The following is a 14,221-nucleotide window of genomic DNA, read 5'->3' on the forward strand; positions in this document are numbered from 1 at the left end:
TTCAAATCTTTACATCGCAGATTTTGGGGTGGATACTGCACACCAGAGGACGTCTCACTTTACTGGGAAATGGTTGCATCAGTATAGAAAGAGCTGCGCGGGTTCATTGCAGCCTGTTGCCAAATATCCCAGAGTCCAAACGTTATTGGACAGATGCACATAAAAAATACCCCAAATCTGCAAACTTTGTTGTTGCTGCTTCGGCCACGTTGTGATGTTGTCCTTCTGAATGATGACATGTCAACATAGACTGGAACAGCTGTGTGATCACCCTGCTGATGCCGGCGTGCCTCAGCGATAGCACCGCTACGTTCGACAGACGAGGGGGGGCTGTGACTCCTGAGCCGCTCCTTTAATTCTTCACACTTTCTATTATTTATTTCTTTCTTTTTAGAGAGGTTGACCTTTCATGCTTCCACAGAACTTTATTTCACGAAGCTGCTGGGTTTCTTTTGGGCCTGACCTTTCTGTTTTTAAGGCTCAGCAGGGGGGGTGCACGTCCCATCCCCGTGCCTCTGAAGCCTGTACTGCTGCCACCACTGAGCTCTCGTTATGTTGCTAATAGAGTCAGTCAGCGATGTAAGAGGCAGGTACCGTGAAAGCTCTGTGGTGACGCGCCGTTTAATCTGGGAAAGAAAAGCGTCTGCTGAAGATGTTTCATCCCAGAAGCTTCTTCAGTTCTACTGATGAGCAACTGGTGGAGAGTCCCAGATTCAAACCCTGTGGGAGTGGCCCCCCCAGAGGGTCACGGACCCCCTATTGATCCTCTACGTAATCACACGAGCCAAGCTGTGAAACAGGTGTGGGTCACAATCAGCCAAGGTTTCACCAACCGTCTGCCATCTACAATCCACCCACTCACATCCTTCTGACCTCAGCGAATCAGGTGGCAGGGTGGGGCCAGGTTGGCTGATTGTGTGAAATGGAAGCATGTCAGAATAATGTTTTATTCTGGTGCTCGTGCAAATAGTTTAAAAAACATCATGTCTTCACGTATCGTTCTCAAACATGAACGAACCTCAGCGTAACATCTTCTTTGTCATCCACTCATCGTCTTTGAGCTCATTTGACATTTTGAAGGTGGACTAGTTTTCAAAGGCACGCGTTGTACCTGTGCTGTCTTGTACACAGCTCAACCTTAAAACACTTAAAAAAGGCTACACGGAGCATTGTTCCAAATTGTCATAAGAATAGTCAAATACAGCTTTTGCAGCGATGGCGGCCTCTGCCCGCGTTAATGCGTCCGTGGTGTTGTTCAGTAGAAAAGGTGTACGCAGCTTTTCAGTCAGCCTGTGTACCTGGTGAAGCGTCGACTGCACAGATATCATTTTTGTGCAAATGACGCTGAGCCACTGTTTTAAATTGTAACTCCTCAACCTGCTGACTGCCGAGAGTTGCAGGAAGCTTTTATGGTAGCAGACGAGTTGTGCAGTGAGTCAGTGAATGCATGCTGTCAGCTCTTTAAATGAAAGCACTGAATGTTTTTATGTTGCTCACCATTTACGCTGACTGTGTTTTGATGCTGCAGGTGCTGGATGATCCATCGGAGGACAACCTTCACATGGGTATGCACGTCTTTGTTTTATGTGTCCAGATACTTTTGCTCTGTTCTTGCCCTGTGTCTGTAAGCCTGTGGCGTTCGATGCGTATGGCGCCGACAAGTGTACGTGTCATTTATTCAGAGATGGTCGTTTCCCTGCAGACCTGCTTAGGGCTGGCGCGTTATGCAGAAGCTCTCCATCAGCAGTGCCGCAGTCAGGCTGTAGAGTAATACGCAGCCTGGTGGCAGCAGCGGTCACAAACAGGCCGAATGAACAAAAGAATGAAATATTTGGTCTCACGTGTTCGTGTTTCCTTCTCCCCCTGTTTCTGACAGTGTTTGAGCTGATGCGTAAGGGGTGAGTAGAGAACCCGTCCTTCTGTCTCTAAATAATTTAAGGCTCACCCACCCACCTTCTCCTCCTCATTTCTCCACCCTTCATCCCTGCCTCGATCACTGCTGCGCTCTTCTTTCATTACTCTGAGCCGTACGGCCGTTTGTTCCACCTCAGGCTTCAAAGGGATTCGTCATTTTCTTGGGTTTTCAGTTCTTGGCGCTGAAAGCGTTTCACATCCTCATGCATGAGCCGCTCCTTGCTACAGTGCTAAAGACATTATGATGCACAACCTTTTGCTGTTATAACCAAATTGGAGTTGAAGGGGACGGCTGGTATCATCCACATGTGCACGTCCTTCTCAAAAAAACTAGCATATTGTGATAAAGTGCATTATTTCCTGTAATGTACTGATAAACATTAGACTTTCACATATTTTAGATTCATTACACACACCTGAAGTAGTTCAAGCCTGTCATTGTTTTAATATTGATGGTTTTGGCATACAGCTCATGAAAACCCAAAATTCTTATCTCAAAAGATTAGCATATTTCATCCGACCAATAAAAGAAAAGTGTTTTAATACAAAAAGAGTCAACCTTCAAATAATTATGTTCAGTTATGCACTCGATGCTTGGTCAGGAATCCTTTTGCAGAGATGACTGCTTCAGTGCGGCGTGGCATGGAGGCAACCAGCCTGTGGCACTGCTGAGGTGTTATGGAGGCCCAGGATGCTTCGATAGCGGCCTTAAGCTCATCCAGAGTGTCGGGACTTGCGTCTCAACTTTCTCTTCACAATATCCCACAGATGCTCTATGGGGTTCAGGTCAGGAGAGCTGGCAGGCCAATTGAGCACAGTAGTACCATGGTCAGGAAACCATTTACCGGTGGTTCTGGCCCTGTGAGCAGGTGCCAGGTCGTGCTGCAAAATGAAATCTTCATCTCCATAAAGCTTTTCAGCAGATGGAAGCATGAAGTGCTCCAAAATCTCCTGATAGCTGCATTGACCCTGCCCTTGATAAAACACAGTGGACCAACACCAGCAGCTGACATGGCACCCAGACCATCACTGACTGTGGGTACTTGACACTGGACTTCAGGCATTTCCCTCGCCCCAGTCTTCCTCCAGACTCTGGCACCTTGATTTCCGAATGACATGCAAAAGTTGCTTTCATCCGAAAACAGTACTTTGGACCACTGAGCAACAGTCCAGCGCTGCTTCTCTGTAGCCCAGGTCAGGCGCTTCTGCCGCTGTTTCTGGTTCAAATGCGGCACCTGTAGCCCATTTCCTGCACACGCCTGTACACGGTGGCTCTGGATGTTTCTACTCCAGACTCAGTCCACTGCTTCCGCAGGTCCCCCAGGGTCTGGAATCGGTCCTTCTCCACAATCTTCCTCAGGGTCCGGTCACCTCTTCTCGTTGTGCAGCGTCTTCTGCCACACTTTTTCCTTCCCACAGACTTCCCACTGAGGTGCCTTGATACAGCACTCTGGCAACAGCGTATTCGTTCAGCAATTTCTTTCTGTGTCTTACTCTTGAGGGTGTCAGTGATGGCCTTCTGGACAGCAGTGAGTCTTAGCCATGATTGGGGTTTTGAGTAATGAACCAGGCTGGGAGTTTTTAAAGGCCTCAGGAATCTTTTGCAGGTGTTTAGAGTTCGTTGATTCAGATGGTTAGGTTAATAGCTCGTTTAGAGAACCTTTTCATGATATGCTCATTTTTTGAGATAAGAATTTTGGGTTTTCATGAGCTGTATGCCAAAACCATCAATATTAAAACAATGAAAGGCTTGAACTACTTCAGGTGTGTGTAATGGATCTAAAATATATGAAAGTCTAATGTTTATCAGTACATTACAGGAAATAATGCACTTTATCACAATATGCTAATGTTTTGAGAAGGACGTGTATGCGTAAATAACTTTATCCTTTTCATATGAAGCTGTTTTAAAGGATGGATTTGCTCTCTTACTGCCTCTGAGTCGGCTGCTGTTAGCGTGAGCGTCGGGCAGCTTGATGTTCACTTCATAGAGCTTACAGTCACGCTGTTATCTGTGCTGTAACAGGCGATAACAAAGCAGCTCGTTTCACCCATGCAGTCACTGCTTTGCTGCTCTGACATGAAGCTGCATTTAAAAGCCTGAGCAAATGAACTGTAAGCAGAACAAACACGGCAGCAGCCGCTCTGTGTGAAAGCGTCATGCTGCTGGTAATGTTCATAATTTGGTGCTGCAAAGCGTCACCTCCTCATTAACAGCTCTGAGTAACACGTGGAGACTGGTGTGCAGCTTTAGACACACAGAGGGTTTTTAAAAGCATCCAAAAAGAGAGCACAGACACTCACACACAAAAGTACAATGACATTTGTGAATGTGTTTTCCCACACACGTCAGTCATTAATGAGCAAAAATGATATTATGATGTATTTGTAAGGAACAAAGTCATTTAAAAGTATTTGTTGACGTCTGTTTCATTCATTAGAGACAAAGAGGCAGAAAGATTTAAACGTTTGGTGAAGGCAGAAGATGTTTGATCAGATCTGTGATTATTACACAGAAGAGTCAGCTGTTGCTTTGTTGTTTAAATTGGTTTTTAAAAATATGGATGATGCTCAAAGATAACGTTGGTTCTTCACATGTGAAGGATTTAAATGGATCCTCTGTGGAGATGTCAACCAGCCCTTTCACAGATTTGTTCCTTATAAATGTGCAGTTTGAGATGGGATGAATGTGAATTCAAACTTAGTGATAATAAATGTTTATAGAGATATCTGTCTGTATGCGGTGTTATCCATCGGTATCAGTGCGTGATGGAATACGGAGCGCGACGCAGGAAAATGCTGGGATGGTTGGGATGATGTGGCTCCCAGCACCGTCTGCAGCGTCACAGCGTTGTTGAAATTACAGCGAGGGCTTCGTTCGTGTCCTCGTGTGTAACTTGCTGTCATCCAATCAGACGCGTAGCTGCCTGCTGCTGAGCGTCGGAGCTTAAATCTGGATCCCATCTCAAAGTCACATTTAGAGTCAACAGCACAGCTACCAGTGAAACAACTGTTACACATAATCTGCACATTTGTCTGTCACGCTGCCTGTGTTGTGTGTGTCTGCGTGGATTTGCAGCCCAGTGATGGAGGTGCCCACAGACAGTCCTTTATCAGAAGAGCAAGCTCGCTTATACTTCAGAGACGTCATCCTGGGTATCGAATACTGTAAGTACCACGCACCCTCACAAAGTGACTAAAAGATTCAAAGCAGTCATTTTAGCGCCGTGTGAGATTGGCGACCTGTCCAGCTCTGCCTCTCGCCCTGTCGCAGCAGCCCCTCTCCATCTTTGAGCCTCCGTCACTATCCAGCTTCTATTAAACGATACAGCTTTGCCCGTGCCCAGGCCTCGTGTGTTGCAGGTGATTAATTTCAGCAGGCGATGATCTTAATCGTTTAGGAGCAGTGCCGTGTCATCCTGAGCTCCATGGTGGTAACAATGGGACAAAATGGAAAAGTACAGTCACCAGTAAAGCCCAGTCACCCAGTGCTAATGAAGCAGGTTCCTCTGATCACACAGCTGTTTGCTAAGCATTAGGGTTTGTTCCCACTTTAAGTAATGATGGATTTCAAAAGTCCAAATTGTTCCAATTACAGATCAGTTCAACCTGCTTCTGCTGATTATTTCCATTTTTTAAACCTTATAATTAAAACCTGCGTTTGAAAGGAAAAGCTCTTCCCGTCACCATGTTCAGCTGACAGTTATAATTACTCGTTAGTGTTCATGTTGACATTTAATTACAAGTAATATTGAAACATTGTTTCAGTACCTAAAATTACCTAATGGTTGTTTTTTTGCAAATCCTGAGGTGGAACTTTGGAAACTGATGAAACAATAATTATAATGAGCTCATATGTAACACTTTGTTCTGTTGTGTGTCAGTGTCTGTTTCTCTCTTTATGTCTACAATGTAACGTAGCATTTCTTCTACATGATCCCAGCTGTATTTTAGTGTGTTCACGGTTGGCAACAAGTAACATTAAAAGAAGTCAAACGGAGCGAAATTCATTGGAACCAGCTGCTGTGGTGAAATCGTTCACCAAACAATATTTGTTCAAATGCAATATTTACAATTTGTGCTCATGTTTGTTTGTTTGTTTGTTTGTTGTTATTTTTGTTTGCTTTACATTGCATCCACCATGGCAGGCGTTTACACCGCCATCCAACCAGTGAAAGGTCACTGGTTCCTCTTTGAGCTTGAGCCACATAATATAATATTAACCTTTATAATGCAATGCTTTGTTAAAGATTGAAATAATTCCCAACAATTTTGGCTTGTTCTCGAATTTGGGAACCTCCCATTTGCTGAGAGTATTTATTTTCCTCCAGTTTGAACACCAATCAGGACGCAGGCTGAAGAAGCGCAGCTCTGCCCTCATAATGACACAATCACCACAGTCTGGGCTTTGTTCTTCCCCATGAAGACGACATTTCACCACCTGCCCTCTGCCCTAATGACATGTTCTCAAACCTCGGTGTATACGAGTAAAGATGCGACCTGAGGATCCTCAGGCTGCGTTCCGGGTTCTGCGTTTTTCCAAGGATAGTTCCAGTTTGTGTTTAGAAGCTGGAAATATTCCAGAAAACAGAAATAAGCTTCCACGTGTCCAAAGGGGAAACTTGCGCTCTCTTCTTTGTGTTTTCTTTTTTTATCCCAGTGCACTACCAGAAGATTGTCCACCGTGACATCAAACCCTCTAACTTGTTACTCGGGGACGATGGCCATGTGAAGATAGCAGACTTTGGAGTCAGCAACCAGTTTGAGGGCAACGACGCTTTGCTGTCCAGCACTGCTGGCACTCCGGCTTTCATGGCACCAGAGACGCTGTCAGATGCGCGAAAGAGCTTCAGTGGAAAAGTGAGTGAACTCGATGAACATGAAGAGAGTTTAAAGTGTAGTGTTTGATGTGACCCAAACTGAAAACGCTGAACCCGAGCCTCCAACTCCAAATGACAGCTGCTGAGCTACAATGAGTTTCTGGCGTTTAGCCGGCCCAAGAACAAGGAAGTGATCGACACCGGGATAACGACAGTGGTCTTGTGTTCAGTTTCCATCGAATGAATCAGAAATGTTTCACCTTGTTATTTCCACAGTTAGACGATGAGCAGTTCTGTCTATAGCAGATAAGCTTCCATCTTTTTTATCGTGATGAGGCTGAATATAACGCACAGCCGCTGATTGGACAAACCACACACTGTATATCAGCACAAAGGCCTCACGCCAACATGAGGACCTGACACTTGTTGGTGATCCCACGCACAGCAGCAGCAAATCAAACCGAGTCCAGAGTCCAGACCTGAACCCGGCTGAGGTGGTGCGGCGGGATCTAAGAAACTGATGAAGCCAAACAGAAAACTCAACATTTGTTTTGGTTTAATGACATTGTGTGTTTTTTATTATGTTCTCATACGAGAAACCTTAAAATTGTAGAGGGTGGACACTTTATGAGACACTGCCAGTCCTTTAGAGATTTGTATAATAGTACTTTGATGGTCCTGATTGTTGCCGTAGTCCTTATTTCGGTGAAATAAGCCAATTGTTTTTAACGTAACTAGCAGGTGGATGTGAACGTCCACACGCTGGAGCTGCTGCAGGGAGGGGTTAAGACATCAACATCACCAAATCGTCCCTTTTCTCCCCTCAACCCTCCATCACAGACTTTGTCAGGTTATATTCTGCGGTTGTCTGAAAGGACAGACTGGTGGATTCGCTCAGACGCTGACCATGAACGAGGGGCCGGAGCAGCTGATTACAGACAGAAGCCATCAGGGTGTAAGAGTCACCGGAGTGCCTCCGTCTGCTGTTTGGGGGTTTAGAGCATTTTAAGAGCTGCACTTCTAGTTTCTGCCTGATGACTCGGCCTCTGTAAAGATGTGATTTGGCCAAACTGTTTTCAGAGGATGTGCAAATCAGCAGACAGGATGCTTCATGTCACGTCTGCAGCAGTGTGGCTGAGATATTGCACAGGTTCAGAGGGCTGCTTTAATCATCCGTATCTATCAGGGATCACAAACAGATCCGAGCTACAGGGAGCGAGGGGTGGGGGGCACATGTGCCGCTGCTATGTCATCACATAAATTCATCTTCAGGGTATCTGACAGTAGCTGCCCCCAAACAATAACCTTAAAACGACTCTTGTCCTCTACATGTTTCCCATTTATCTGAATATAATGTCACTGCTGGAACTGTCTTACAGGCGCTGGATGTTTGGGCCATGGGGGTTACCCTCTACTGCTTCGTCTTTGGAAAGGTAAATGTGACGTCTGCCCCACAAGTCTTCGTTTAAAAGCATAGAAGAATGTGGGAGCGCAGTTTTGAAACAGCAGCTTTCTCGTGCTGTCGTTGAATGTAATGAATCCAAGCGGCCGATTGCTGCTGTTGTTCGTCTCGGTCGTCTTTTCTGATATTGGCCCGGTGCAGCAGTCATCGTGCATGTGTGTTCTTGTGGTTTTCACCTCCTTTCTTCTGCTCTTCCTGCAGTGTCCCTTCATTGACGAGTACATACTGGCGTTGCATAATAAGATAAGGACCAAGCCTGTAGAATTCCCAGAAACGTAAGTTTCCACTTTATTGAAATGGACAGTCATCATCTTCACTTTAGTTATCCTTCGTCTGCAACGCGGTCACGAAAACGTCTTCTTCTGTTCTTTTTCCCCAAAAAGCTTGGCAGGATGAACGTCACCAACATGTGAATCAAAACGAGCTGAAAAAGCAAACGGAGGCTTCAGTAGCTACATGAATACAAGGTCAAAGAAAAGCTGGCAGGCCTGCTCACTGTAGGGGAATATCATAGAGCGAATAAAAGACAGATGTTAGGCAGTGGTGGAGGAGGACACGCTGAGAAGGGAGAAGAAGTGAAGAAGGGCGGTGTGAGGAGGTGTGAGGACAGGGCTCAGTGTTGGTGTTGGACTGTGCCTTCCAACAGCCGCGTTCATTAAATCCACACATATCTGTTCTATTCCAACAGAATGTAGCAGATTATTGTTAGCTAAAGCTACTTAGTATCGTGCGTACCTTCCTTTTTTAAATTTGTGTGTGTCATAAACGGTGGAGCATGCACGTCACGCACCGCGGCCTCCATCTCTTTTTTAAGCGTCTGTGGCATAAAGACAATAAAATGCAATTAGTGAAAAAGTCTCATCATTTATTCATCTGAACACTTGAGTACATATTTTTGGCTAACTGCTTCTAGCATTAATCCAAGCTGACTATATATTTTAACAGTTTAGCCCTTTTGGCTAGCTAGTGCACTTTACCAGCTGCTGCTTGTGTCAGCTGGTTACTTCTAGCTGCTAATTTATTTTTAACTAAATGTGGTATTTTTGTGTTGTGGCTGATCAAATATAAATATAATTATGTCTGTTTGTCTATATGACATTACTGGCATGCAGTAAGCCTCCCTTTCAGTTACAGTCACCCCCTCAAACAACAGCCAAAGCTGCCTGAAGGAAAAAGTCTTCATACAAATACAGACCATTTACCGTTTTCAGGGCTGCTTATAAATTTCTTTCACTTAATAGAAAAGCCTTTTTTTTTTCTTTTTTTTCTTTTTTTCTAAGAGCGGTTTGGAATATGTGGGAGGAGTTAAGTGAGCATTTCTTACAAAGAGCAGAAATGACAGCTCTGTTACACAAAGGGGCCAAAATGTTTCTGCTGGCTTCACTTTGTCCAACATGTGAGCCTGTGTTTAGACTTCATGTGACCAAATCTTCCAGCGGTGAATAAAAGTTTTGATTCGTTTTTGGGGACGTTTTTTTCCCACAGCGAGTCCAAGAAATGAGTAAATGATCTTTTGCATGTTAACAAACACGGCTTGATACAGGAGACAGCAGAAAAGTCATAATTTCATGCTGTTCCTGTTGAGTGTGTCTCATGTTAAATACAATCATTCGATTTCCTCCTCAGGTAAACATGATGGAAACATGTGGGTCAGAAAACTTTTCCCAAATCGTCATTTTGTTTTTTCTTCAGGCCCAAAATCAGTGAAGAGCTGCAGAAGCTGATCTTGCAGATGTTGGATAAGAACCCCGACAGCAGGATCAGCATCCCAGAGATCAAGGTACCAAACTGATGGATGATAAGAAAACCAGCTCAGATTACTGTCCTTCAGCTTTAGCACCTTCTTCATACTTATAAAGCATCGCTGTGATTTTCTCACTGCTGATTAACACATGAGATTGTGACCTCGCTGTGTTCCTACAGAGTAGTTCTTAGACAAACTGAGTGTGTATTAGTGCCGTGGATGGTCCACAATCATGGCCCGATCACATTCCCACGCCCCACTGTGTCTCCATCACACAATCTAGTCATGAGTCATGTGACTCTTTTTCTGTGTGTTCGTGGAGATATGGAGGCTCTCGGGCGTCGTGCACGTCCTCGTGCACAAACACACGATGACTCAAAAACCAAAAAAAGCATTTTTATTGTGACCTTGCACACAGCGTTGGCTCACCTCGTATTTTAAAAAGAAGAGGCTTGAATATTTCCTGTTAATGCAGCTGTTACAGTCGCATGTGTCGTGTGAGATTTGCATTACCTCGGAAAGTCGGATAAATCTGGGACAACCTGGCATGTGCATCTGCCTGCAGAGCTGTCAGCTGTGAGCCTTCAGCAGAGTCAAAGGAGCTCTGAGTGCAAACAAAGCAGGCCATCCTTGGGCTGCTGGAATCAACTGACAATCGGAGACAAACATGCGGTGAGCTCAGCTGCAGAACGGTGTAGTAAACGAAGTGCCGTCATATCCAGTCAAAGGCTGATTCAACAGTATCTAATTACAAAGGCTGTAATCAGCCTGAAGAAAAGAGGCTTAAATATACAAATACACAGGCGTGACACGGGTATCTGTGAAGCACAGCAGAGGCATCACATGTTCCCATTGGGTCACTAATGTTTGCTAATGTTTGACAGAAAGAGCCTGTTTCATTCGGCACATTTAATCAGCTTATATTTATATTCAACTTTTGTAACTGTCTAAATGTTTGGCACACAGTTGGAGAACTTGGCTTTCTTGCACCTCCAACATGGAAAAAGGGAAATGCAGAGCAAATCCATCCCGCCCTCTCTGCAGCCCACAGAGGGTCTCGTTGCGTGAAGTGGAAAATGCGCAGCAGTGATTGGTCAGTGAATGTCACTTAGGTCACACTGATGCCTTGAATCACCTACGACGTCTTACCATGTTGGTTCTTGCAGAGTAACACTTGTAATCAGTACTGAGGACTGTAATCTGAGGACCGCGCAGCCTGAAACAAACCTTCCTGTAAACGTAGGAAAGCTCGCGTTTGCCATTAAATCATTGCTTGGACACAAGCTGGTAAACTGACTGTATTTACTGCTGTGCGTTTCTGTGAACCTCTGGGTGTCAAGTTATGAAAGTGCCCTATTTCACTGCGGTCCATGCCCTTTCAGATGGACCCGTGGGTGACCCAGGGAGGTGCTGACCCCCTGCCTCTGGAGGAGGACCACTGCTCTGTGGTAGAGGTGACAGAGGAGGACATCCAGAACTCCGTCAAATTCGTTCCCAGCCTCTCTGCAGTGGTAAGAAACACAGAGTGTCCTCCGTTTATCAAACTGCTGCGTGCAGCAGCACTCAGACTAGCTGCTCTTAACAACCACAGCCTTCTGTCTGTTAACCAAAGATGTGACAAAGCGCAGCCAGACAGAGGGGCGGGGTTTCATCACTGTTCAACCATAAAAGAGCCAAATGAATGCATTTGAATGTCTCCATTATGTGTCTCCTTAAATGCACTAATGTTGCATTCATTTGAAAGCAAGCTCACATAATAAGCTGTGCAATCACTGCAGACCCTCAGCCTGGGCTTCTGTTAACTGTGTTGGACATTATTAGTCTAACGAAATGAATTGAATTAGGGAAGCTGAGGACGGTATACTGCACACCAAGACCAGAGTCAACACAGAATAAGTGAGAAGTTTTCCAGTTTAAAAAAAGCTCATTACAGCAGCAGGTTACGTTATATGTATACAGTTACAGCAGTAACACAAAGTCCTCTATGAGCAAGCACTCGGTAACAGTGGGAGGGAAAAACGCCCTGTTAACAGGAAGAAGAGGCAAGACGAGACACGCTGGGCAGGAGAGCCAGAGATTAACAACGAATGATTAAATGCAGAGCGGCGAATAAACAGAGAGTGAAGACGAAACACTCAGTGCATCATGGGAAACCCCAGCAGATTAGGCCTGTTGAAGAATGAAGATCACCTGATACGTCGCCACAACATTAGTAACAATATTAGAGGAACATTGTAACCACTTGTCTGCTCCACATGTTGAGAACAGTGTTTCCCCCTGCATGTCTGTAACAGTACGGCGCCCCCTGCGCCCCCTCTCATGTAACTCGTGTTCGTCCCGTGTTTGTCTGTTTCAGATCTTGGTAAAGGCCATGCTGAGAAAGCGCTCCTTCAGTAACCCCTTTGAGTGCCCAAGCCGGCGGGAGGAGAGGTCCATGTCTGCACCTGGTAGTCTGCTCATGTAAGAGTTCAGCTTCCTGATTGTCTGCAGCTCAGTACTTGCTTATCTTGTCTTTGAAGACGATCTTTTTGCTTGAGATTCTAACGTAGATCTTTTCTCCACACCTGTCTCCTCCTTCTTCAGGTTAAATAGCGCTCATTTTTTGCAGCAGCAGCTGCTGCTTCCTTGTGTTGCCATAGCATCATAATTCACTCTTTCATTGTATGCAGTGGAGCTTACAGCTTGTATAAGTGTTTCTTTGTGTGTTGCTTTTAGCTCTCAAGACTAGAAGGACTCAGCGTGACGCAGAATGAGCTAGTGCCTCAGGCTGAGCTTGATTTGTCAGTAACGTGGATTCAAAGTATCACAGGTGTCAGTGGCCAATCGGCTCGTCCCGTCCCCGCTGTGCATTTTCAACTTGTATAGCCGAAAACAAACAGGCGCACGCACAGCTGTTAGCAGGTGTGTCGTGGGCACCGTGGGACTGTCTTCTGATGATGAACATGCTGCTGCTCGTGGACCGTTACACGCTCGGCCGTCAGAGGTGGAGGTGTTTTCACAGCATATGGATGTTTGAATAATACTGCCCCCTGCTGCACAGTGGAAATCCAACTATATGGCTATCATAGAGTAATGAATACAATTCTGAGTGAGTACAATATGTTTATGTAAAGATGTCAGATATTATTTTATAAACATATGGACACATAACCAAAAACCACTGGAAAGCTCTGAGAGCCTTGATTTCCTCCACGTCAAAGTCCAAGTGGAGCAGAGCTGGTGGGATATTTTTCTCCTTTGATGAGGGGAAGCAAATGAATGCTAACGGCTAATGTGACTGACAGATGCTACCAGTGCCAGACGCTTTTTTTCACCAGGATTTGTGGGGGAAAGATGACGTAGCCGCTATTATATGTTGTCCTATTTTGATGAAACATCACAGGTGGCAGCTTCTTGTGTCCATGGTGACTGTATCCAGGGAAGCTCTGCTGACTCAGCAAAGATTTGAGTTTCTCGCTAAGCTACAGTTTCTCAGGCTGGAATTCAACTAGAAAATTTCCGGCCTGCATGTTTGAAATTGAATGCACCATTAACACCAGTGTTCCCATGCAGCCCACCAAAGTATATTTGGAGACAAATTTTCCCCTTTCTTTCATCCAGGAAAAAAAGAAGTTCATCAACAGCCAGTTTGAGTGGAAAGTCCCGTCGCTTTATTTTGAAAGTTCTGCTGCAGCTAAACCCAGCCTTTTGTGGCTCGTGCTTGTCTATCAGGGTCATTGTATTGACAGTTGTCAGTATCATTGAGCTGCTGCGCTGAGCTGCAGCTGCAGACAAAAGTCCTTTTGCTCTGGTTATCGGCGCATCCTGAGTCAGAGTGCGGTTTTCAGATTCAGCCACAGGGAGGCCTTTAAAAATGTGTTATTTACTTTGCAATGCTACGATACAAATGAAACTCTGAGGTGTGTGATCATTTTTGAAAGATGCTAAAAGTGCAGCTGGACCCTACGTGGTGGGGAGGCGGGTTTCCTCCCACGGGCCTGCGTTCCTTTGTCCTCTCATATGTGACTTGTCCATCTTCTCTCCCACTTTGCTGCAGGGACTCGTGGCCCTTCCGGCCCTCTTTTAAACTTCAGCCCTCACTCAGGTAACACTTCGTGCGAAGCAGTCCGGCCTCTGTCTGTCCCACATCCTCCAGCCGCTGCTCCATCATCATTTTCGATCCTTAAACTTGTGCTTGTCCACATCACGAGATGTGATGGCAGAGCAGCCTTCCCCTGCTGTCGTGTCCCTGCTGCTGTCATTTAAAAGCCATCCTACGTCCATAAAGCCTTCTGTGTGTTT

At 45.3% G+C, this 14,221-nt stretch overlaps 1 protein-coding gene across 2 annotated transcripts in view; it reads left to right on the top strand.

Moving 5' to 3' along the window:
• Nucleotides 1-14,221, top strand: part of camkk1a (calcium/calmodulin-dependent protein kinase kinase 1, alpha a) — a 56,347-nt gene that overhangs the window by 38,870 nt on the left and 3,256 nt on the right. The window contains exons 7-16 of one of the 2 annotated variants that reach the window (XM_080866745.1): nucleotides 1,529-1,565; nucleotides 1,877-1,898; nucleotides 4,994-5,082; nucleotides 6,575-6,774; nucleotides 8,114-8,167; nucleotides 8,398-8,471; nucleotides 9,889-9,976; nucleotides 11,323-11,451; nucleotides 12,297-12,400; nucleotides 13,977-14,024. In XM_080866745.1, coding sequence (XP_080722871.1) covers nucleotides 1,529-1,565; nucleotides 1,877-1,898; nucleotides 4,994-5,082; nucleotides 6,575-6,774; nucleotides 8,114-8,167; nucleotides 8,398-8,471; nucleotides 9,889-9,976; nucleotides 11,323-11,451; nucleotides 12,297-12,400; nucleotides 13,977-14,024 — 845 coding nt within the window. The remainder of the gene's footprint in view (nucleotides 1-1,528; nucleotides 1,566-1,876; nucleotides 1,899-4,993; nucleotides 5,083-6,574; nucleotides 6,775-8,113; nucleotides 8,168-8,397; nucleotides 8,472-9,888; nucleotides 9,977-11,322; nucleotides 11,452-12,296; nucleotides 12,401-13,976; nucleotides 14,025-14,221) is intronic. The other variant, XM_080866746.1, reaches the window with a different exon arrangement.

This window comes from Rhamphochromis sp. 'chilingali' (genome assembly GCF_963969265.1).
Source record: "Rhamphochromis sp. 'chilingali' genome assembly, chromosome: 19".
NCBI lineage: Eukaryota > Metazoa > Chordata > Actinopteri > Cichliformes > Cichlidae > Rhamphochromis > Rhamphochromis sp. 'chilingali'.